The 24,871-nt window shown below is 40.8% G+C and overlaps 2 protein-coding genes across 3 annotated transcripts; one reads left to right on the top strand and one right to left on the bottom strand.

The window, feature by feature from the left end:
• The first annotated feature begins 33 nt into the window (after positions 1-33).
• On the top strand, positions 34-5,077 carry dcakd (dephospho-CoA kinase domain containing). 2 transcript variants are annotated; one of them, XM_071462821.1, is made up of 5 exons: positions 34-366; positions 1,479-1,590; positions 2,199-2,402; positions 2,863-2,950; positions 3,235-5,077. In XM_071462821.1, the coding sequence occupies exons 2-5, from the start codon at positions 1,479-1,481 to the stop codon at positions 3,518-3,520; spliced, it is 690 nt and encodes a 229-aa protein (XP_071318922.1). In that variant the 5' UTR covers positions 34-366; the 3' UTR covers positions 3,521-5,077. The 2 variants fall into 2 exon arrangements, with proteins under 2 accessions (XP_071318922.1, XP_071318923.1); XM_071462822.1 differs by having other exon boundaries at positions 51-858.
• A 7,513-nt stretch (positions 5,078-12,590) lies between these two features.
• On the bottom strand, positions 12,591-17,601 carry LOC139609195 (C1q-related factor-like). Its single transcript, XM_071463480.1, has 2 exons — positions 16,742-17,601; positions 12,591-13,669 (listed from the first exon to the last, which is right to left on the bottom strand). The coding sequence occupies exons 1-2, from the start codon at positions 17,387-17,389 to the stop codon at positions 13,490-13,492; spliced, it is 828 nt and encodes a 275-aa protein (XP_071319581.1). The 5' UTR covers positions 17,390-17,601; the 3' UTR covers positions 12,591-13,489.
• Between the last annotated feature and the right edge of the window lie 7,270 nt (positions 17,602-24,871).

The following is a 24,871-nucleotide window of genomic DNA, read 5'->3' as shown; positions in this document are numbered from 1 at the left end:
CGAGTTGAATGGGAACTCAAAATGAGCTTGTCGGATGGGGGAAGATTTTCAAGGTGGCACTTTCCAAACTAAGAAGCTAGGTCGTTAGCTGTCAGTTGAGTACAATTTGGAGTTACAGGCATCAGTATCCAGGAACACGACTGTGTCTAGTATTTTTATCTGACTGCACATTTGATAAAACGGAGTGGAAATGGCCGCGGCTTCGTTTGTTTGTGTATTTGCGGTCGTTTGGACCTGAACAATACTTGTGCTAACGTTAGCTTGTTAGCAGCCCTGGTTGTTTACAGCACCAACCCCACCACTGTGGCTCCGCAGGGATTTCCACTGTACTTTCAGTTGATTTAAGGAGGCTCTCACGTTTACAAGGTAAAGCAAAAAAAGAGGAAAACAAAGTAAAAAAAAAAATAGTTTACCAGCAATAACAAAAAAACAAATCTGAAAGTAAGCAGTCGATCTTTACAGGTTGATTCAGATGCTACAGGGTTGTCGAACCTCCTCTGAGTTTGGCTCGTTTAGTTAAGAATAACTTAAAAAGCTAACTTTCCGATCAGTCCCACCAGCCTGGCTCCCATGTTGGCTGGTTAGTGGACTCGCTGGTGCGGAAGGTGAGTGTAGCTCATCACCTCCACAGCAGGGGGCGTGTTAAACCTCACCACGGCCGCGGGAAGGCTTCAAAATACAGCGCGCTGCATTTCAACCAGCAGTAGATGAACAAATTCTTTGAGCTGAGTGAAGCTGAACAAAGAGCCTTTCCAGTAACACTGTGCATCTAATTAGGAGATTTATTAAGGAAATCCCCGGTAGTGGAAAGTAACTGAGTACATTTACTCAAGTACTGTGCTTCTCTACATTTTTGAGGTACTTGTACTTAACTTGAACATTTCCAATTTTTTTTTTATACTTTTACACCACTACAGTTCAGAATATTGTCCTTTCTACTCCATTACATTTATCTTGCAAATCTTACAGTTTGTGATCATTAATACAAAATATACTCAACAGATGAATTATGATGTATAGGTAAAGATAAGTATTTAGAGCAATGTCTTAACCAGCTGCAGCAATAAAGTAATGCTAACACATCAATAATTATAATTCAAACAAGATAATATACATTCAAGAAGTACTTTTACTTTTTGCACTTAAAGTACATTTTGCTGATAGTACTTTTGTAGTGAGTGAGGTACTTCTGCTTTTATGTATCCACAGTTTTGCTATCTGTTAGTTAGAGATGTAATAATTCTGCTCATACTCCAACACACACATTTATTTGTCAGTTATTATTTCCCTTTGTGTATTTTGACTTGTTGTAAGAAGTACCCTGACACAAGTTTTTGTTTTCTTTATATTGGTCTTATTTATTAACTATCCCAGTTTTAGCCAGGTTTTGTGTTTGTGTCACTTTTTACAATTTTTAGTAATTTCTGTTTAATTTTTCTGAGTCACTTTGATGCATCTTTCTTTACCTGTGCTTCAAGATGTTTCTGGTGGGGCTGACGGGAGGTATTTCCTCAGGGAAAAGCACAGTGTCTTCAATGCTGCGGGAGCTTGGGTGTCCCATTATTGATGCTGATGTTGTGGCTAGGAAAGGTAGGTGAATATCTCTTCCCCTTCAAACTATTCAGATTTGCACGGTCAATACAAGCCCAGTGTAAATACCAGCCAAAAGCTGAACTTCTCCTCCAGGAAGCAGCCTTTAAGATAAACTATCATATGGAAGTTAAGATTCACATAAATGTACAAACTGAGCTTTGTGTGAGAATAACAGTTATCATTATTATTATAGTTAAATGTTGAAATGGACATAAGGAGGTTAGGCCTGTAGGAGGTTCATTAAGACAAAGGCTTGGACAGAGTGCATGAATCATGAAGGCTGTCTCTCCTGACTGCAGGGATGATATTTTAGTTATGTGGGGAAGATTAAAAGGTCACAGAAATTGGTGAAGTAAGCACAGCTGCATGTAGGAGAATACATAAGGCAATAGGCTAATGATTTAATAACACTGGTGGTTAATGAGTCTGTTAAAAAATCTCCACCTCCCTCCTTCCGACATTACATTTGCTTGTTTGTCATTTAATACTACATCTAATACTAACTTTGTTTGCCTAAAAGACATTCCTTTTAATTTGATGCACTACTTGTTTAATTAAAACAATGATATACTGGTACCAATATCAGTGCCTTTTCTTGGAAACAGTTGTGGAGCCGCACACCCCTGCCTACTCTCGCATTGTTTACCACTTCGGGCCAGAGATCCTCCTTGAGAACGGGGAGATCGACAGGCAGAAGCTTGGTCAGCTCATCTTTGCCAATGAGGAAAAGAGGAAGCTGCTGAACTCCATCACCCACCCAGAGATCCATAAAGCAATGCTCAAAGAGATCCTGTACTACTTTCTCAAAGGTGAGGGAGGAATTGGGTTTGGCTCGATTATAGGTCGACAGGGAAGAAGGAGTGATTCAAGCCTGTTTTGCAGGGGAGGCATGGACATTAGGTTTGAGGCTGTTTCTTTATGCTTTATGAGTCGCTCTCTGTGAGCGAGATATTTGAGAATATTACCAACATTTCATCAGCTAGAAGGTGAAGTTAAGGGATAAAAGTAGGACGTTTTTGCTGCACTTAAGTTCTTGTAAACTCTCTAAACCGTAAAGAAAAAAAGAAACTACAACTTCCACTGACTACATTAATTCTTTAACAACTCAACAAGATGCCTTAAAACGAACGTTGTATGTGCTACTTGCATGTTCTTACAAAGTAATTAACTTGATAGTGTTGCCGGTATTTTGACAGTGTTGGAGTGTAAATGTGTTAACACTAATTAATTCGGTTCACAATGGTCCCCCCTCTTCTTCCGTCTCCCTAGGGTATCGCTATGTGGTGCTGGATGTGCCTCTTCTCTTTGAAACCAGACGTCTCACTCAGTTCCTGAACCACACTGTAGTGGTTTACTGGTAAGACTGCCACTCATTTGCCCCATTACTTTGGAGTTTTACTTACAGACTGTTTGTTTACAGGTTTCATATTTTGAATCATTAAATATTTGGCAGTTTGTTTTTGACAGACACTGGCCATTAATCCCAGTTTTCTTATTGGTTATCTCTCTCCATCTCTCTCTCACTCTCTCTCTCTCTGTCTCCCTCTCTCTGCCTTATTTGAATGACTCACTGCCTCTGGATTTTTTAACAAGGCACCCTGGCTGCACCATAAATAACCTCCATTGTCTGTTCCTTTTCAGTGACCCTGCCACTCAGCTATCGCGCCTGATGCAGAGGGACGGCCTGACCCAGGAGCAGGCCGAGCAGCGCGTGGCTGCACAGATGCCGCTCAATGAAAAGCGCGGCTTGGCCAATCATGTTATTGAGAACTCAGGCAGCCGGGAGGACACCCACCGGCAGGTCCTGCGGCTGCACACAAAGCTGGAGGACTCCATGGACTTCCTTTTAGTGAGGGTCATTGCTATTGCTGCCACTGCTGGTCTGAGTGGGATACTGCTCTATGCAGCCAAGATACTTTTGTCCTAACAGAGGAAAGATGAGGGCTGAAAGGGTTTGGTCCAAGATGTGGTCAAAGATGAGGATGTGATTAGAAGCAGGCAAAGGCAGGTTGGAGGTCGATGCAATTTACTGTGAGATTAGTTTCAGAGCATCCACCACTACATGTGCTCTGGTGGCAGTTAACACTGACTTACATTATTGACTTTAACTTGCAATTGCACAAGTCGTTTGGAGTGAGTAATTTCTGTGGGATTTACTGTGAGACACTAAAATATGAAGGTGATACCTTAGAGCATTGGTTCTCAACCTGGGTGTTGCAAGATCATTTAGAGAGAAAAAAAAATAAAACAGCATATTAAGAATAAAATACCATATTAGGTGCTAGCTTTTAATACTAAGAACAAATGATTATTTATGATTTAATTACATCTATTAATTAGAGCATTTACAATAATAACTCAACATCAGCAGGTGGAGGTGCATTGGAACATCTAGTTATAGCTTCCAGCTCTCTCTCTCTCTCTCTATCCTGTTGACTGTCCCTTCACCTCCCTCTTGTTGCTACAAAGGGGACAAATGGAATTAGAAAGTTCTGTTTACAACCATGAAAAGTAAGCAGGCTAAGAAACTGAACTACGTGAGGCGTTCTGACTGTCTCTCTATTGATCTCCTCTGCTCCGTTTCCGTAGTATGGACAGCTCCACACCTACACACACATCCCTTAATTTAGTTGTAGTCATTTCACCATTTCACAGCACAAACACCCACTGGCTTAGCTGTGGGGCTTAGAGAAATCATATCCCAACATATTTAGACACCAGCCTCATTATTCTGGGGGCTCGTGACTCAAAAAGGTTGAGAACCAATGACTTAGAGGCTCAGCTGCTGCACAAGCTCCCCCACCTTTGCTCAGTTAAAGAAATGATGCTCTTAACAGTGACGGCAGATTGGAGCTGACCTTAATTTGACATTTTGATGCAGCAGTCAACACATAACTAACATCAGTAAAACCATCAAAATGGATAGACAGACTGTAGACTCTTTATTTGGTTACACCTTACGACGTTTTTCAAATTAGACATTTTGGATGATTGCATAGATTCAGAATATAAAAGAACTGACATTAGAACAAATGAACAAGTGACAGACTGTAGTCAGTGTGGTGTGATTTATTCAGCACCAACTCTCACTTCATTTTTAAGTACAAAATGCCAGTGCTATCCCCAGTCATGGATATTGAATGAGATGGGGTACCCTCATAGCAAAACAAATGACAGTGCTAACTAGGAATGATCCGATCCTGAAAGAATGCGTTATGATTGTATGTTAATGAACTGTATAATGAAGATGTATGACAGAATGTATTTGACAATCCATTTTTAATGGGAACAGTGTGAATTTACACAAATTAATAGACTATATTTATCACTGTATTTTCTTACACTTGAAGCTGTCCTCTGTAAATTCTAAGTCTGTGATGTTTTTTGTTTTTTTTTTGGTGCACACTCACTTGGAACTAAAATACGACATTTGTAACGTTAGCTGCTTAACTTATATACCACTGTTTTAAAGGAACCACTGTCAGATGGTGTCTGTGTGTGTTTTGCTTTTTGTGTAGAGTTTGACTATAGAAGATGGGGGGGTGGGGGTGCTAAACCTTAAATCTGAGTTTATGACGGACAAACAACATGATATTGTGACATCATGACTAGTTTGGAAGAAAATCATGGTCCGGTATATAACATACACAAGTGTAACTTGGAAACATAAAAGCTCCAGTGCACATAGAGTGTAGTGTCAATGGTTACATTTTTAAAACAAGTTGTTCTGAAGGTAATTTAACTTCTTGGTCGAAAAAAAGAAAATATGGCATTCAAATTATTATTAAGAACAGAGTATTTTATATGTTTTAAAACATGTGGGGGTTTGGTGGGATCTTTAAACAACTTTGTTCCTTTAGTCAAAAGTCAATGAAGAAATTGGAGGGTTAAAGGCAATTTAGAATTGGGTCTTTGTTAATTTTGAGGGATTCAAGACTGGTCTAAATCAAAGCAACAGAGGCAAACATATCACAAGACACACAACTGTTCTCACATGCTGAGTAAGACCCTTGAAAAGTAAACTAACCTCAAGTGTAAAATCAGTACAGTGCCCCGACTGGATCTGCAACTAACAATTTTTTCGTTACTGTTTAATCTGCAGATTATTTCATTGCTTAATTGTGTAGGAAAGTAATGAAAAATAACAATTATTAATACCCACAGCCAAAGATCACATCTTCAGATGTCTTGTTTTTTCTGGCCAACAGTCCAAAACCTTCATCATATAATCATGTATGAGGAAGAAAAGAATCAAATTCTTACATATTAGAAGCTGGGACAAGTGACAGTTTATTATCTCTGCCTAAACAAATTACACAAAAAAAGAAATCATATTGGCAATAGTGAAATGCTTTAACGTGCAACCGTACAAAAGACAAACTCTTCATGTACAGTAATTAGGTCCTGCAGGAAAACAAGTTAGTGAGAAGACTCTAGGAGACTATAATAATGAACTTGTATTAATGGTTAGTCGTGATGCCCTTGCTCTTGTTCACATTAGGCAGGAAGTTTCAGGCCCACAGGCAGGCGCGGTGACATCATCCTGGCACTGAGGGCCCACAAGCCTGCATGGCTCACTTGGCTCTGTCTAAAGCCCCGACTGGTCTACTCTTTGTTTTTATCAAGCCCCTGCAGAATTAATGCAAAGTGACTCAGGCTAGTGTGGGTGGGGGGGCAGTGAACCAAAGGCTGCATGGCCACACATTTGGATACATATGTAATACACAAAATCACAGAGTACACACAATGTAATCTTTTAAACACATGCAAACAGTACACACAGTACAGTCGTCTATATAATACAAACAGTCACACTGGACCATAATTAGTCCAGGATGGCCATCTTTCAGAGCCGGAATGAAGAATATGCTATTCTTAGGTTGCGTTTTTAAAAACCTGGCTCCATCGTGATCCAGGGGGTAACATGCTTCCCTGAGCAGCCAGCTGTTCAGCAGAGATTTCCAAGTCTGCCTATTCTCAGTCTTTCTCAGACACAGACAGAGGCCAGATGCAGAGCGTGGAAGGAAGTCTATATCTGTAGCAGCAAGTGTGAATGCTCCAGGCAGAAAAAGGGTGGCAAAGTCTCAGTCTGCATTTAAATTGGGTTTAATTCTGACTGTGTCAAGCTAAAAGGTGAAAGTCTTAAGTTGCCTTGTTACACTTTGTAAAAGTGCATGGATGCAGGCACAACCTGCTGCTTTATTGTGTGTTGTGAGTCCTCTCCAGGAGCAGAGCAAATAATTTTCTGATAGCAGGGGTGTAAAGACTTCTATAATCTCACCATCGTGTTCAGAGAGTCAGCCTAAGGCACCACAGTATGTCGACATTTTGGAATCTCCTGTCTGAGTGGTTTTTCATCATCCCCCCGCCTACTGCCGAAAGGGAAGGTAAAACAGCTTGGATGAAGCCAAACAAAATAAAACGCTTTGCACCAAATGCGAAAACAAAATTTTAAACAAATTTTCAGTATCTATTGCTTTAGCCAGTTTTGTTTTGGGTCTGAAGTGTTTGCTTCAGGGGCTTATTTTTTTTTATCAAAACAAGGAAAACATGCGGTCCTGGGGGGTGATAAGCGTTCAGTATTCATCAGGGGTTGTTCAAAACAATTCTTTTGTACCATTTTGGTGACTACAAGCCAATACAAGCCACAGTTATTGTTTTCCTGATTCATACATTATTCTTGTGAGTGAGTGAGTGTGTGTGTGTGTGTGTGTGTGTGTGTGTGTGTGTGTAAAAGCAACGGCAGGGTCCCAAATCTGTCAAACCTCTTACACACAGCAGCGGTCACACCCCAAGTTTCATCCATGTGAAACAGGTGGAGCCAAACGCTTGGTGACGTAGTGACTACTTACAGTGGTGGTTGTTGAACTGCGGTGGCTGGCCAGCTGACTAGCCGGCCCAGGCAGGCTAGTGCTAGTCAGTCCCAGTATCTCCCAGAGCTTCTCTCCATCTTCTCTCAAATGTTTTGCTTATGTGCCCCTGACATTTTGTCCAGCATTGCACACCAAGTTGTTTGATTAAAATTTTTTGAAGAAAGAAAATAAAGATCTCTGAGCTGATGGGTTTGCTAACAGTGGAACAGTTTTTACTGTGAGAGAGGAAGCTGAATAAAATTAGTTCAACGTGGCTAAAAATCCACGATAGCATCCTCTATTTTGAAGTCTTTGACTCTCAGTTCCCTCAAAGGTCAAAGTTGCCTGCTGTCATGCATTTGTACATTTAAGTATCAAATTTAATGGCAGTCCATCCTGTAGCTGTCAGGAAGTTTCACCTGAAACCACAAAGTCAACCTCTATAGTGACATTATAGGTCATGGGGTCGCCAAAGTCATTCAGATTCATTGTTTAATCTACCAAAATTTCATTAATCCCCCTCATAGTCAGATGGACTGACATTGCCGTCTCTAGAGCCATGCCACTAACATCTTAAAAAACTGTACTATGTATCGGTATGTAAGTAGGAGAGCATTTCTTATTTCCAGATAAGTGACAAAAAGTAAAATAAATCATGGCTAACCTCTCTCTAAGTTGACAAAGGTATTTCAGAGAGTTATCTCATTGAGGCAACAGTGAGTGATTCAGGTTAAAGAGAGATTTACAACTACATTTGAAGTACAAAACTCTTGAAATGCTGTGTTGCAACAGAATTTTTGGGATGTCAAAGATTATTGATCTCATGTTGTGCAAGAGGGTGGATTTTTTTTTTGAATGTCTACATAGATATATGAAGCCTAATATTGAACATGAGAATTTGTGCGTTATTAGGTGATGAGGACTTTTTTTAGTCAAAGTAATAGACTAAAGGTCATTTTAATAAAGTACAAATCAAAATCTTCGAAAAAGAGCAATGATGAAAAACCCGCTCTCATGTGCTCACTTCCCTTAGCACAACAGGTCACAGATGCAGCTCGACACTAACGGGTACATTGAACCGGCCTGAGCAACAATAACGACTATAGTGTTCTTGAACTCTGGCTTCTAGTGTCATGCTGAGGAAAGGGGCACTCGCAGCGCCTCCGTAGCGCGTTGTCAGGCTGCATCCACGAGTCTGCGGTGAGGTGAAGAGACAGGCAACGCGCCAGCGGAGCGTCCCCGGCCACATGACTCAACCTGTCCCTACATGTTAGCCTTTGCTCAGTCAGGACCATGAGGGAACAAGGCCATTGGTATTGAGTCACTGACACACTGGACAGTCCCCAGATCAAGCGTGATGATGGCTAAGGAAGTGGGGGAAGCACTGCATGTTGTCATGCATGTATATTATTTCGTGTGATCACCACCACTATTCACAATATTAGATTTCTTTTCAAGATCTCTCTGTCTGAGTTTCAAGAAATTTCCCTATAGCCACCTTTATTACCTTACTGTACGCCAACACTTCCGGGAGCACATCACAACTGTGAAATACATTGTACTATAATTACTTTATAGATTCCACAGTATATCCATGTCGTAAAAAACATTTGAATCATTATTCAGTTTCTCACTACTGTACCTTGTGCTTACCCACTATCTGCAAAAACACTTCAATCACACTTACAATCTGGAAAATCATATCAAATCAGCTCTCAAGTTTATGCAGTATAATGCAATGACAGTAAAAAAAAAAAACAAAAAACATTTTCCTCTGTAAACAGGCTTGACCTGTTGACATGATGCTGTGTAAAAGGAATAATGCATCTGTTCTTATACAATGATATATGAACACGCCACTGTCGACCATGCAACTGGAAAAATGATTCTGACAACTTTGCAAACTCTTGATATTATGGTCAGTGGAAATTCCACAGAGGTGCTGTAAGAGTGCTGCATTTCAGATTGTAGCCTGAAGGATGAGTTCAGCTAGTGTACACATAACACTTACTGTTTATTTTTAGACTCCAAGGTGATATAAACAGGCTTGTGGTGACCCTTCAGATAGCAGGTCTGAACAGGACGGCAGAGCAGCTGGCAAGACTCTGTTCAGTGTCAGTGGTTATTGACAGCCTCGCACTATTGAAGAGACACAGGTTTTTTAGCCACGCTAGCGGTATGGCTCTACGGATGGCGGTCAGTCAGTGGGTCCAACGCTTTGGTGCAGACTGAAATATCTCAGCAAATGTTTGATAGATTGCCGTGAAATCTTGCACAAACGTTCCTGGTCTGCAGAGGATGAAGTCCTGTGACTTTGTTGATTCCTCTAACACCACCAGCAGTGAACTTTTCGCTTATGTCGTGAAGTACCTCAAAAGGATTGGAAAAAGTTTGTACAGTTAATTTGTATGAATACCTGCAAAACCAATGACTTTGTGTTTGGTGCTAATTTTTCAAAGCACCACTAGAGCTTTACAGAGATGCTAGCATGACTTGTAGTCATGTTTAGTTTTTTTTATAGTGGTGTGCTTGTTGTTTGTGCCATGTCAAAATTATAAGAATAACTGAATTAGGATATGTGTGACTACTTGTGTAGCCGTTTGTGTTCAAATCCAAGAAAACGTCTTCCTGGGTGCACACTCAGTCAAGTAAAACAATGTGTGCATGTAAGCGTGGGCAGGTGGCTGCATATTTAGAGGGAGGAAGTGCACAATGAGCATGAAGAGCAATTTAGCTCGACAGTTAAAGCATCTATCTCTAATTTGGATCTCCCCTGGTGAGTTAAGTGAAGACGCTCAAGATAACAACACTAAGGGCTCATTAACGTCAGCTCAGACATCTCAGGGGAGGTACTCTCTCCGAGCCTAGCATTCTCCTGTCTCGTAGAAACTAAAGACACATGCACGGACACGCACGCACACAATGCTGACCCCCGTACGCTGAACCAAGCACTCACACACATGGACCCACTAACATGCACACGTATCTGCAGTAGCCTGATAAGCCTCACGCCTCATCAATTGGCCCCTGCAAATGTCAAGCTGAAGCCATCTCAGTTTACTGATAGGGAGTGGGTGGGAGTGAATGAATCAAAATTTCTTTCTGTTACGTTTGCATACGCTGCAGATTACCTAAATTAAAACAAGTCTGCAATAGAGACATAATCTCTCAAATCCCTCCGCTTATACACGATGAAAAGGATACAGGAGAAAATCTCAAATTATCCCCACGGCCGTGTCCAAGAGATGGAGCTTACGTCAACAAAAAGCAGCTTACAGCACTTCTCAGAGGAATACTTATCCTCAAACCCCGAACCTGCTTAAAGTTGGGGAGGACATGAGATGAAATGTGAGTCAAACGTTCAAGCATCATGTACAGTCTAGATGCTGTTTCATCACAAAATAACACACACCGGCCCCAGAGTGTCGTTGACTGTTGGGTAGGTTGTTCAGCTAAAGTCACCATCAAAACCAAACACCCCCCCCCTCCCCTGAGGAGGAGTTTGTGTCGCTTACACAAGCACAATAGCTTGAGTGAGGATCACCCAGTTTTACAGGATGAGGCAAAGACGGTGCCTGCCAAGAGAATTTTTCTACATTTCCCACAGATGGTTTTGGGCTTACCCTTGTTGCCAGTTTGAGTCTGACCTCAATAAATGACTCAAAGAAGGGTGGGTAGGGGTTTCATTTTTATCTGTGCAGTATGATGTAAGTATTATTTGCTAAAATGACAACATGACTACAGTTACTGTTCTGGGAAAGAAGGCAAACAAAGTCCCTACAAAATGAATTCAGGTGCATTTTCATTTCACAGCCTCCACTCAAACATTTTAAAGACAGTAACTGCTGTTGGACCTTTGGTTTAATATTTGTGGTCTCTTGAGCATTTTAATATAAGAATGGCTGTGCTGTGTTCATGCTTCTCCCCGAGGACTTTGGGAAAAGTACAGACTCTCAGGCAGTGTGCACTTTCAGTGGTTTCAGCGGGGAAAGCTGTTTCTCGCAGTCTGGGGGCGTTTGTCTTTGACATTGTGTCATGAATTTGACGATGTGCTCATACATCCTGCGAGGAGAAAACAGTCTGTGCTAGTGCTCAGCTGCCCCGTGGCTCAGGCGACCTCTGCTTAGGCACGGAGCCTCAGTCTTAATTGTGTCTGGAGGAATTCTGCTGTCTTAAGACAAGCTTAAGTTCAGACCAGAGGGCTTCCTGGTCTTAACCGCCACTAAACAGACAACAGGATGCTCCAACACAGCACACTGTGGCAATCCAGTCTCTTTCTGTTATTATAATCAGCTGCATACTGTCATGCCAATTTACAGCTCACAACAAAATTTAGAATTGAATTGAGCCCCACTGGTTTTGACAGGTAACACTGTGCTGACATTCACTTTTATGAGCTTCAGTGACTCACTAACTGTGCATTTTGACATGGTTCCCTTATCTACATTTCATGACCTCCTCCAAACTTTTGTTCTTGAACTCTTTAACTCACTGATTCCAACTAAGTAAGAGACAGTTGTGGACCTTCTGTGGCCCATGTCAAAGGCGAATTATGTCCAAAACGTTTCATAATATCAAAGTGAGTTCTTAAGAAAACACTAAAATATATTGCTTTTTACAGTTTAAGCCTGGAAGCTATTTTCTTGTCTCTGGCACTTGTGTCGCAGTCACAGCGGAGCCTAATTTGCCCTGGATTACTTTCCGACACAATCTAAGCTTTGTCATGATATGTTCTAACACCCGTTCCCTGACTTTCCGCCACCATATCTCAGCGTCTTCACGCCCATTAGAGGAAAAAACACATCACTCCTTTGATTGTGAAACACAATCATCTCCTGCTTCATTTGGCATTTAATACAGCTGTGATTTCCTCTCCTTCTTCCCTCAGTGATCATCTCAGCGTTGATTGCCTCTTGCTGTGCTGGCATGACTCTCTTGTGTGTAACATTTGCAGCACTAAAGGTTGCTTTCACTGGAAAATGAGAGATCAGAGCACCCGATCAGCAAATAGATGAGGTGAGCGACATTAACCAGATAATGTGTGAGGAAATTCAAAAAAAAAACAAAAAACAGAAAATTTAATGAAAAATTATGGACATTAAAAGTAAAAGCAACAGCAATAGATGCTCTTGAAGCCCACACTAGTCATTTAAAACGTGTTTAAAATCACTGTCGTTCTCTTTATCATTTGTGGAAACATACAGAACATTTGAACAGATGCTTGCATGCATGAATCAAATAAATAAATCTTTACAAATAAGCACATTTATAAGCATTACATGATATAATTGTACAACTACCTATCAACGGCTATAGCATTTTAATAGACACACAATAGAATGTATGTGCAGTGCTGACACTACTTTTACATCAAGATTAAATATCAAATTTACACTAACAATATGCCAAATATAATGGGCTGTTATAACATGATTGTTTCAAAGCATCACATTTAGACACAATACACTTTGCGACACCGTCTGCCATTCAAAACAATCATGATCTCATTTTTGCGTCCTCTGTAAAGTATTTGACTCCACTGTCTTTTGACAAAATATCTCTCCTCAGTCTCTGACGTACAACATCATTTCATACAAACAGCATAAGAAAACAGGAGCTCAACATAAATCTAAACAGCACATTTACAACACTGCAGTCGCCACGACTGTTGGGTTTCCAGACTTGAATATGAAATGACAGCTCAAAAATGATGGTGAGGCATCGGCACTGTCAGAATTGTTAGTGCACCTCAGCATGACACATGGCAGTGACTGTCACTGTTACGTTGCTCGCGTCCATCTGAAAAGCGGCGTAGGCACCCTGTATACAATAGAATGTACAGATGAGGAGGCAGTTACCGATAGCCACAGATACGCAGCCTTAAACTCTGTGAATCCTGATCTTAAACATCTGTGAAAACAATCTGCTTGTGGATCAGTGGCTATGGGCAACATGAACCTTACTGTGAGAGCCAAGTGAAAGTCAGGAACTGAATGTCTTCTGGCTGTGACCTTTCACCCCTGAGCCCACGTCCTGTCCACTCTTCAGTCGGCATAGAGGATGAACCCTGAGAAGGTGCTGTATTTGTTGCTGTTGCCCCCGTGAGCTTTGCCCCCATCCAGTTTTATGAAAACCTCATCGCCTGCATCCAAATGAAGGATGACACTGTTGCTGGCATAATCATAACTCTGGTCCTGGTCTTGGGCAATGGCGCTGGCCCTGACCTGCAATATGATGCACATACACACACACACACACACGCACAAACACAAACAAGGAGAGAGGAAGTGAAGAAACATAAATGGTGAAATGCTGATGAATGAAACATATTTAGAACGAACAGTTAACAAACAGATATCAGGAAAAGAGATTAAGTTATCATCATAAAATGCAAATGGATAATTTTAGGATGACTTGCTGTTTCATCAGCTGACATTTGACCACACTTATCCGCCATGTATTTAAGAAAAGAAGAGAGTTTGACTTTGTGTAAGTGTGTCCCCTGTGGTGAATATCTTGTTTTTGCTCTCATGACTCAACTGAAATGGTCAAGCTTTAGTCAGTCTGCCCCTGAGGAAGGATGGCAGTGGATCCTAACCCCTCGCCTTATGTTCTCTTGGTGGGAGCACTGAAAAAGTTGTGTTTTACAGAACACGAGTGTCATCGTGTCAACACAGGCTAATTACTGAAGCTGTTAGATGTGGAGCATAACACCCAAATCTCTTTTGCATGTCTGTATAAAAAGTGAAACTGGGGGGAAGTTGCTGTGCACATACAGTTAGCCACCGAAGGACATATCCCCTCTAAGCTTTAGCTTAGCTGGGTTGCCAGGTTGGTTGTTACGCTGCAACTTCACCAGAGCAACCATAAAAGTGTAATCCCTGCTTCAGCCAGATTGTGGCGACAGGCTCTACACTGAATTAAAACCAGAATAGGAGCGAGGACTTCTAATTAGTGCCAATGGAGAATAAGAGTGCAGGGTCACAGGCCGCAGGGTCTGAGAGGAGAGATGACAGCACGATGATGGATTTCTAAGACATGAGGACAATGCAGCCTAAAGTCCCTTCACTCCCTGTGTCCACCCTCAGCTCTGGTGCAGCAACATGATGTCCACTGCTAACAAATAAACACTGACGGACAATTTAATTTGAAGTAATATGCCACCCCCTGTTTATGTTGTTAATGTGAAATGAAAAATTGTCCAACTTGTATTGAAAGTTTAGCCCGGGTTGTGCAGACCATAGTGGCCAAAGTTGCCCCCTGGATCACATAAGAGCATAATAATGATCACATTGTTGTTACTTGTCAGGTTCCTGTTTAATGAGCAACCATGCCATTGTGTAATTGTTGTCAGCATTCATTTCTCTGCATGTTTTCGCTCTATACTTTTCTTTTTTTCCTTTGTTTGAATAAAGACAAATTAAGTTGTTTGTCTTGACACATTTAATCAGCAGTTATTTAGTTGGTTTGCTTGTTTGCTTGAAGCCAGGTTCTCATGACTTTCCTTTGTTCTTAACTGCTCCTCATTAAACAGAGTGCACCACACAAGGATTGTGTTAGTATTTGGTTAGGTGCTAAGTGTGTTTCAAGTGTCAGCATGAGCCCTTGTAAATACATATTCAGATTTGTGGGAATGTTCATTTCATCAGAAGTATTAATGCTCATAAAATTGTTACCATTGTACCATTGTTCATTAGATATCTCGGAGCTCATAGCTGTTTAAGACAAAAGGTTAATTGCTGCTTTAAAAATGCAACTTCATCTTTGGTGTTGCACAGTATCCAAACTGACATTGCCTGCTAAAGAGAGCAGACAGAGGCAGAGATTAAGAGCTGGAGGAGGCTTCTTAAGGAAGTCTCTACAAAGCAATAGTCACCCAACAGGTGAGTCATTGTGATTAAAATATCTAGCTGCAGTTCTTACGCACTGTGGCTTCAATAAGTATGTTGAAACTAAGGAGCTCTTATGGACTGCAAAGTTAAATTCATTATATTATACCCACATTTACCTAAATTGAAGCCCCTTTTTTTATTAGCTTGTTTATGCATTTTTAACAATGTGAGTGGAAAATAGTATTCTTTGGGATGAGAGGAGAAATATGTGTGTTAGGACAGACTATTTGAATTGATGTAGTGTGCCAATATCAGGATGAGGAATGGGGAGGGGTGCCCTCTTTTAATTTAGCTACTAGGCCTTAAATTGTCTGTGCACACCCTTGCTTGTAACTCCTATTTACAAAAATGTAAGAGCAGCACATGGAGGGTGAAGGATAAAAAATATATAATCTAATGCCATCAATGTGATAACCTTGCAATAAATACTATATGTGTGAAACTTACCCTGTCCATTTGTGTGGGTGCTGTGTGTAGAGATGTTTTTGGGATGTGGAGTTGTTATCTGTGATTGCATTTTCTTCCTTAGGCACAACATAACATGACAACAACTTACGAAATGATGCAGTCAGCCAGATGTGTTTCATGTGGTGTATCTTGAGTTTAACAGAGTTTAACCTGAACTTCTATGAAACAGTCTGAATAAAAAAAAGATCTCTATTATCTTCACAAATATGGCATTTGTAGTGTGGCTATCATACTGGACTTCATTATAATGTACAGGTGTTTTGGTTAATGTGTCTGTCCCCTGTAGCGTACTGCAGTCTGTCTGAGATGTTTGCAGGAAAATGTCAAGGCTCAGATTTACATGGTGTTTGATCAGTGTCATCACCTGAGGCTTTAAAGACATTACAAAATTATCCATGAATATAGCAAATATCATGATTCGATATTGAAACACCCGGGCTTGACAGGCAGTCTGATAACGAATACTAGCACATCATGATTCCATGAAGTTTGTTGTATTTCAAAGGGCACCAGCTTTGAACTAGCCGCTACCCCAGGCTGTGTTTTGATGTGTGCAGAGCTGAGATAGCACTGCACTCCTTCCACTCACTTCAATGTGTACATCATTGGATGTGTAATATGCACAGATACACAATCTGGCAGCGTGCCACTGTGCATTGTGATTATACTTGACTGTAACGCTGGACCAAGTCAGACCTAAAATCACTACACACATGAATGCATGACTACTCAATTTAGACTGCCAGCACACTGGTTCCATAGTTCCCTGAGCATTTTGATGTGGGTTCATCCCAGTGTATGATTCAAGTCATTTTGTTCTATTTGTATTTTGAGAAACTGTGCTTTTTTTCCCCCCATTTGTTGAATTCAACATTAAATCGTTAAACACTAGGAAGTGTCTTGAGAATTGTCTGAAGTGTTAAAAGCGATACCCACCAGACCATTCTTGATCAGATCAGCCCACATGCTGGTGCCATCTCCTCCCCTCATCAGAACATTGTAGATGAAAAAGTAGGTGCCGGGGATCTTACAGGTGAACTTGCCCGTTGCGCCTTCATAGTTACCCCCAATGTTAGTCACCACATCATCAAACCGCAGAATATCGTAACCTTCTTGCGGGTTTCGTAGTCCTGCGTAAAATGCTACCCGAGGTGTGGTGTTGTAGGTGGTAGTGCTAACTGCCCCTTTACCTCCTAAACCTAATATCCCTGTCCGTACTATGTCCACACCATCACCCGGTGGTCCCTTAGGTCCTGGTGGACCCGGCTCTCCAGGTGGTCCTGGGGGTCCAGGCTTGCCAGGACGTCCTGGTTTGCCTTGTGGGCCATGCGCACTGTAGGTGGGCAGCGGTGGGCCAACGCTGTGATCACTCAGATCTGCCTCGTCGTCCACCTGTAGGCCTGTGGTTGATGTATCTGTGCCCACATGCGCACCCGTGCCCGTCATGCTCGTGCTGGGGAAGGGGTCACAAACCATGCGGCAGGTACCCAGCATCTCGTAGTGGCTTGCACTGTCATCTACGCCAACTGTGCCAACAGAGCTGACTAGCACAGGGATGAGGACCACCAGAACCAGGACCAGCATGACCCCCACAGCAGCTGCCACCAGGGTCTTCCGCCCGATGCTCAGCCGGGGAAGGGGCTGCGCTGCCAGCGTGGAACTCTCCGGGGTGGAAATGGTGACTGTGGGGAGTGCGTCCACCCGGCAAAACGCAGAGTCGATGAGGATCTCCGATGGTGGAGATGGTGCCCAGGGAGAGCTGGAATGAGTGTGTGAGTGAGTGACAGAGCTGTGTAGGAGTAAGAGAGAGGGAGTGGAGCAAGGGACCGAAGTGATCAAAAAGAGAGAGAGGTTGAGAGAGTGAGGGGAGGGAGTGAGTGGAAAGGAGGAGGGAGAGAGTAAGACAGCTTAATAGAAAAAAAGAAAAGAAGCAAGGGGAGGAGAGAGTGAGCAACGTACGCTCACTAACCATCTGAGTCAGGGATGAGGAGGGCACTTTCCTAATCACAGATGTGGAAAGCCAGGGAAGACAACAAGGAGTGTGATATATAGAGCATAGAGAATACATTCATTTATGTGAATTGGTTGATGAAGATATAGAAAAATATTTCAGGGAAGTTCACTTGGGTGAGAAGGAGTCCAATTTTAGGAAACACCATATATGCACTACCTCTGAAATTTACATATTCCATTCTTGTGGCCATATACTGTGATTTTTTTTTTCAATAAACTGAAATGGTTAGCATTGATGTGGTGCAATATTTTACTTTGAGTAACGAATGTCTTCATTTTAGGCAGATACAGATATAGATGTAGTCTGATAAAGTTTTTATAATTTTATGTGAGACTGTCTCACTCTGTTTAGTCAAGGTCAGAAGAATGTGTACATTTTTCTTTATCTGCCTATGTGGTTGGGTTGTGTGTGTGTGTGTGTGTGTGTGTGTGTAGTGGGAGCTCTTGCATACTGGAATAATTCCAGACATCTGGTGGTCAGTCAAGCTGTGACCTTCACCAAATGGGCAAACTTTTAAAGGGGAAGTTCGGAGTTTTTGAGTAAAATGTTGTGTTATTACGCCATTGATCTTATAATCACTATTGGTTAAGATTCACGAGATTAATCATTGAGACCAGGCAGTGAAACAGACAAAGACCTGTATTGCTTTATTGAAATCAAAGGTGATCTCTGCCTCTGTGATTTGTGAGCTCTGCCTCCTGATTCAATTAATCCACAGTAGGCCCTTTTCACAGCATTTCAGCTTGTTATAGCTGCAAAAACACAGGTATTTTATAATATTATAACCATGCAAAGCAGTACCAGTTGATTTATTGACTGTGTGGGGGCAGCAGAACAAGCTGTAAACACAACACTGATGTATTATCACAGTAAAAAGTTGATATGGCAAACATGAACATCCAGCAGACACCTTTCTAATACGCACACTTATTTCTCCGTTTGTTTATACAAAAAGATTTTTCAGTGCAGTTTTAAGTGTCATTGTAGGACATGACAGTGAGCCTGGATCCCCAAGAAGAGGGCCCTGGAACTGGGACAATTCAACAGAATGCAGCTGCTATAAATGTCATTAATTACACCTGTGCTTGTCCTCCCATGATATGTCAAAGTGTCGGCTCTGAAAAGCACAGATTAAAATAACAACTCTGCAGCAACGGCAGATGGTTTAGTAATATATGTAACGCTTATAAATACACACAGGTGCAAAATCAGCTAAGACACACTTACCTTAGTTTTTTTCCACCACCTGGCTTGGTGAAGTTCCACATTAATTTTGGAAATTACAACAGGTGCAATTATTTTTGTCTAAATAGAGTAGCTCGGGCAGACAGCTGGAGTTGACATGAACACCTATCAAACTTTTAGCAACATGGCAGGTTCTATAACTGTCTCTGCTCCAGCCACTGAGAGAAATACTATTTGCTGAAACTCAGTTGGCAAAGGGTTTACCTCTCCTGATGCCCCCAGCTTTTAACCACGACATGTGTCCTCTGACATGCCAAAGACCACTGCTTCACAGTTAAGGTTGAGTTAAGTATTTGTTGCTTATGCCAACATGAATGTTGTGGGGGCTTTGTCCATGTGTGTGCATTCAGCAGTATTTGTGTGTTATGGGGCTGCCAAGGTTTCTGGCTGTTGTTGCTGCTGGGCTGTTCTCTCACTGGTCTGCATCTGGCCAATGGCATTGACTTCTGCTTGTTGATCATTTCTGCTCCTTTGCTGCTGTCACGCAACTATGCGCTGTATTTACACAGGTATTTACCTTATTTCTTTAAATGGATTACATTATTTTAACTTAGGATGTTTGGTATGTGTGTAATGTTTCTTTTCATGTTCTTAGTTTTCATAGCTTTGAAATATAAAAACTTATGATTGAGTGTTGTATAGGTTTTGCACATATTTTAGGTTGATGCCTTTGGAGATTTTCTATCCTGCTGGTTCATTCCAAACTATTAGCTAACCATTGGGTAATATTGTTTTGGCTACAGCAATACAGGATAATAGCAATGTCTTGCACACATTTCCATTATTTCACCTGAACCCTACCCTCCTGAGTACTGGATTTATGTCAGCTTGCTTTACTAGTCCTAATATCCTGGTTACACAAAACTGCTGTGCTGCTGTTTATTCGCCGCTACACTCAGCTGCACTTATTGCCAACCTGAAGCTATATACTAATGGTGATCTGCTGTTTATTAATGCTGCAGTATAACATTACATAAGCAATGATGTCTGCTCCAAGCCATACATTTTTGTGAGTGCTTTAATTAAATTGATATATATTAGGTGGAATGCTGGATTTACATGTATCAGTCTAGATTCTTAAGACTGTATGTCCTCCAGTGGTTGGAGATGTTTTGTTAATGAATGACCTAATGGTAGCTGGTGTCCTTATATAGATTACATAATAGCTGGCGTTTGGCCATGTATCTAATGCACTTTAGACATTGAGATTTTTGCTGTGCTTCACTTGGTGTATGCTTGTCAGAAGTGACAATTCCAAAGCCTAAACATGAATTAGTTTAGTACATATTCTGTATTAACACAATAAACCTGTTCCACATGAGATGGCTGAATGACTTCACACTTGTCTCTTGCTTGTCTTCAGCAACAATTTGCCAGCTTAGTGTTCACTTTTAAAAACATAAACTGAGTTAATGTATTAATCTGGTATTACAGATACAGAAAATATTTACATTTAAGTACCCAGAATATGTTAAGTGACTTATTGTGTTGAATTACAACAAAGAGGACAGATAGCTATAAATAGTTATATTTAAAAATTATATTTAAAAATTTAAGCTATTCAGACGAAGAAAAATTTAAGCTATTCAGACTTTGTTGGGTTCATTGTTACAAATGTCCGTTGAGCTGTCAGGCACTGTTCAAAATTCTGGTCAAGATCCCACATTTACACAGATACTGAATATGTAATGCTGGAATACAATACAGGTTTATTAAAGGGTGTTAAAGACATGTACACTTTGAAGATCAGAAGTCAAAACAACAGCATCTTAGAGCTTCATCTTTGTTTTCATGCACAGAACACCCTGTACGTTTTCTCTCAGATGATAACCACCTTCCTTCCATTTAACCAACGGATGTAGCTACAAGAAGTCACACTGAGGTGGTCTACAAACACGTGACTACAGTATGACTGAAGATGTTGCAGTCATCCAGTGATATTAGATTTTCATGAAAGTATTATAAGCAGAGAATAGTTTTGTGAGTCCCCTCCACATTTTTGATCCTGCTGTTGTCACAGGACATGACAATGGTACTGAGTCAGACACCTCAAGCAGTGCTTTCATGCTGACTTTTTTCCAATTTTTGACATACTAAATCAGAGGATGACTATGTAGTAAATAAGATGGAAAGGGTTTTTAACTTTCTCTACTCTCTCATTATCAAAAATAGTCTAAATTTCATACTTTACATATAGAGTTACCCAGGTACATCACATGAAAGTGACCAAAACTAGCAAATTATGCTTCAAAACAGTTACAAAAAAACCAAAGCAAACAAAAATATAATGGTGACAGGAATAACCAGGCCAGGCCGTACAGTGCAAGAGCCTGCCTAAGCTCAAGAGAATCAAATACAAGTCAATGTATTAATTAAAATAAAAATAATTCTCATATACTCTAGATACCTGTAAATTTGAAAATGTAAAAGAAATTGTATTTGAAACTGTACATATGTCATTAGTCTATAAAAAGTGCTGACCAAAGACTTCTCTATTTGCAAACGTTTGTGCCCTCATGTGGTCTTTTAATATATTACAAAATATGATACCTCCACACATTATATTCATTCTCCTTCACTGTTAGTGTATATAGCAAAGTAAATCTGGCCCATACTTGGGCCACATGCTTGATTTCTTCTGACCCAGTATCCGTCCAATTCCACAGCCCAAATCTGACCCATATACAGCATGATAGTAAGATATATTTCCACATCTGGACCAATTCTGGCACACACACAGAAAATCTTCGGGATTCCACACTACCAGATGATAACAGCCGGACTCTGCCCAGATGTGGAAGTATATGGGCCAGACTCAGGCTGAGGACACTGGCATATGTTGGGCCAGAAGTTTTATTTTGTTATCTTTCACTGCTGTCCAGCAAAGCTAAACACAATTCCTATCAAGGTTGAAGACAGCAATGGGCCTCTGAGGTTCTTACCAGAAGCAGCTGTAAAACTGTGAAAGCAGCGTTGGACAAACAAAGTCAATTATAAATCAGAAAAAGAAGAACCACTATATTTGAGGTAAGGATTAGACCAAAGATATTGTAGCAACATGAGTCTACAGCCATGCCAATAAGCTCATGATGACAATGTTAACATGCTGATGTTTCACAGGCAGTGTTTACCTTCTTAGTTTAGGATGTCAGCATGCCAATATTTGTTACTTACCATTACACACAAAGTACAGCTGATGTTGGTAGGACTGTCCATTTTGCAGGTAAAACCAAAGTGTTGGACAATAAAAACTTCATTGATTCAATTTTAAAAAATGAATTGCTAAAGTTATTAAGAGTCATCATATAACAAGACATCCCTCTGAGGCAGGTATCTCAATCCAGTTTAAAAACTGATTGTTACAATGTTACTACATTGTCACTTGTACATTGTTTTTGTTTGTACTATGTAGTACTGTGTACTATGTGAACTACAATATGTCGCCATATACTGACTCCTCTTGGCACTCTGTCACTCTTGGCCTTAGACAAACCTCCACATGCTTGAAAAAACCTTGCAAAGTATTTGACCATAAATACATTTCTTCACTATTTTCTCTCTTTTCCCATTTTTTAGACATGATGCCCACTAAGCTTGGCCTCTGGTCTTAATTTGTGCTATTAGTCCGATCAGCATTGCCGCTCTTTCTAAAGTGGGTATTTTTGAAAACTAAAGCTAATTACCCTCGCTTCCAGTATTCCTGCTACGATGGGCTAAATACATGCAGGCTTTAAGTCAGCCATGAAATGGATAATGGTTTTCTCAGCTCTGCAAGGATTTAAATGATCTAGACCCACAAAGCAAAACACAACAGATTTGGTGAAAATACATAGAAGTTCTTTATTTGAAACCAGTAACTGGTGTTGGGTTGTGGGGGTTGTCTGGAGATGGAGACTGCGCCACCTGATGTGACTGAATGATCTGTCGGAGAATGACAAGATGAGCTGGTCTCAAGTACTGCCGCAGGGTGCGGCGTTGATGGGTAAATGGTGAACAGGTGTGCATGGGAACTGGCGGGAACTGGAACTAGGAAGCCACGCCCAGCTAGACAGACACACACATACACACAGACAGACGCAGAGAACAAACTGAGGAGAAACGCGACACATGAGGGAGGGGAAAACAGCAGGGAAAACGACAGGGAAAAGGGCAAGAGAGGCCTAATCCTAACAAGCTCTCTCTTAGAGAGAGAACAAATAGATGAATTTCCCAAAAATATTGAACTATTCCTTTAACACCTGTTTATATGACTTGTCTGATGCTAATATGTTTTGGAATAAATGTAAGGATGCACAGATTTCACTCTTTGGTTGATTTAGCTCCGAAAAAAAAAAAGGGACATGACATTATCAGCACGCACTTTACCAGATCCCTGAAACTAAAACAGCTAAATGGAATTCAGCCATTGTTTAATTTATTACTGATGTGTCAAAATATCTTCTTTGAAAAATTGTAGGAAATTTATCCCAGGCTCCATTGTCAAAGTCCTATGTTTTGCTATAGCAATATTTCCTTGCTTTGTGAAATTGAAAAAAATGGAAAATTTGTGGGTCTTAAATTTAAAAGGTAAGTCCCGATAGAACATTTGGGCCCACAAAATAACCCGGAGTAAAGAAACGGGGTGGGGTTAGGGTTAGGGTTAAGGTTGAATGAATGGATGACGTGTTGGTCTTTATGTTTCCATGTTCTTGTTCCACTGACTGCGTTTACTTCCTTCAACCACAGGATGGCACCCTCTGCTTACTGTTGTAGAGATTAAAAAAAGAAACTAAACAAAATTAAAAGCCGACTGAGCCAGGATGAGGAACCTTTCACTAAAAACCCAGAGAACTCTGACAACATATTGTCATGTTCAAAAACTCCTTTGGCTGTGGTGTATTTTGATAAAGCATGCAAGAAGCAAAACTGTCTGTTTCTGTGTGTTTTATACACTGCAAATCCAAGCTTTGTGTTGCTGTACACATGCCGTTTGCACTGCCATGTCAGGACGCGATCCCACCTCCCACCACATTTTATCAGTAGGGGAGCAGGACAGTAGGGGAAGGTGTAGACCACCCATCTTGAGCAGCCTTGCTCACATTCCAGCATGGACACACGGGACAGCCCTGTCAGTAACCTGAGAGCTGAGGAAATGACAGGCCATCTTTGATGTCTATATCCAGGGTGGACTCTCCTAGATAGTCCTTTTATCTGACTTTTGGGAGATACAGGGTAAAATACATTTGGTGCTCGTGTTTGAACGACGTATTGAATAAGATTCTTTTTGTTTTATCAAGATAAAAGCAGGGTAGACATAAAAAATTATATATATTTTTTAAGCGAAAAAATTACATTGTGTGCATGTAGTTTTGTCTTCATGGCCATATCTACATAAGAGAATAGCTGGGTTAACTAAATTTAGCGCCTATGGGGAAAATAACACGAAGTCAAGATAACTGTGAAATCCAGGCCTCTTCATTTTTTCACTGACATTTGATATAATAACCCCTTATGTAAAAGGAAAGCCTATCAGCTCCTTGTATGTTTACAAAAGGGTTCAAACAAAGTGACTTCCTTGATTCTTTCATTTTGGACTCTTCCTTTTTAGGGAATGGGCTGCTGCCTTGCAGTCCCTCTTGGGATTCTGTGGGAATTCCTTAGCTGCTTTGCTTGGCAGTTGGTTTTCAATCCTCAAATATTGTTATTTCAGGGTGTGAGGTTGGGACGGACGAGGAATTGAAAAAATGTGCCATGTTGGTTTGCAAGCAACTGTGTGTGGGGTTGGTGTTATCTATAATAAGTGGTAATAAGTTTATAATAAGTAATTC

This window comes from Trachinotus anak, unplaced genomic scaffold (genome assembly GCF_046630095.1).
Source record: "Trachinotus anak isolate AG129_WGS33_773 ecotype Australia unplaced genomic scaffold, CSIRO_AGI_Tana_v1 ptg000025l, whole genome shotgun sequence".
NCBI lineage: Eukaryota > Metazoa > Chordata > Actinopteri > Carangiformes > Carangidae > Trachinotus > Trachinotus anak.
The sequence above is the reverse complement of the archived record's forward strand: the minus strand, read 5'-3'. Positions and strand labels throughout refer to the sequence as shown.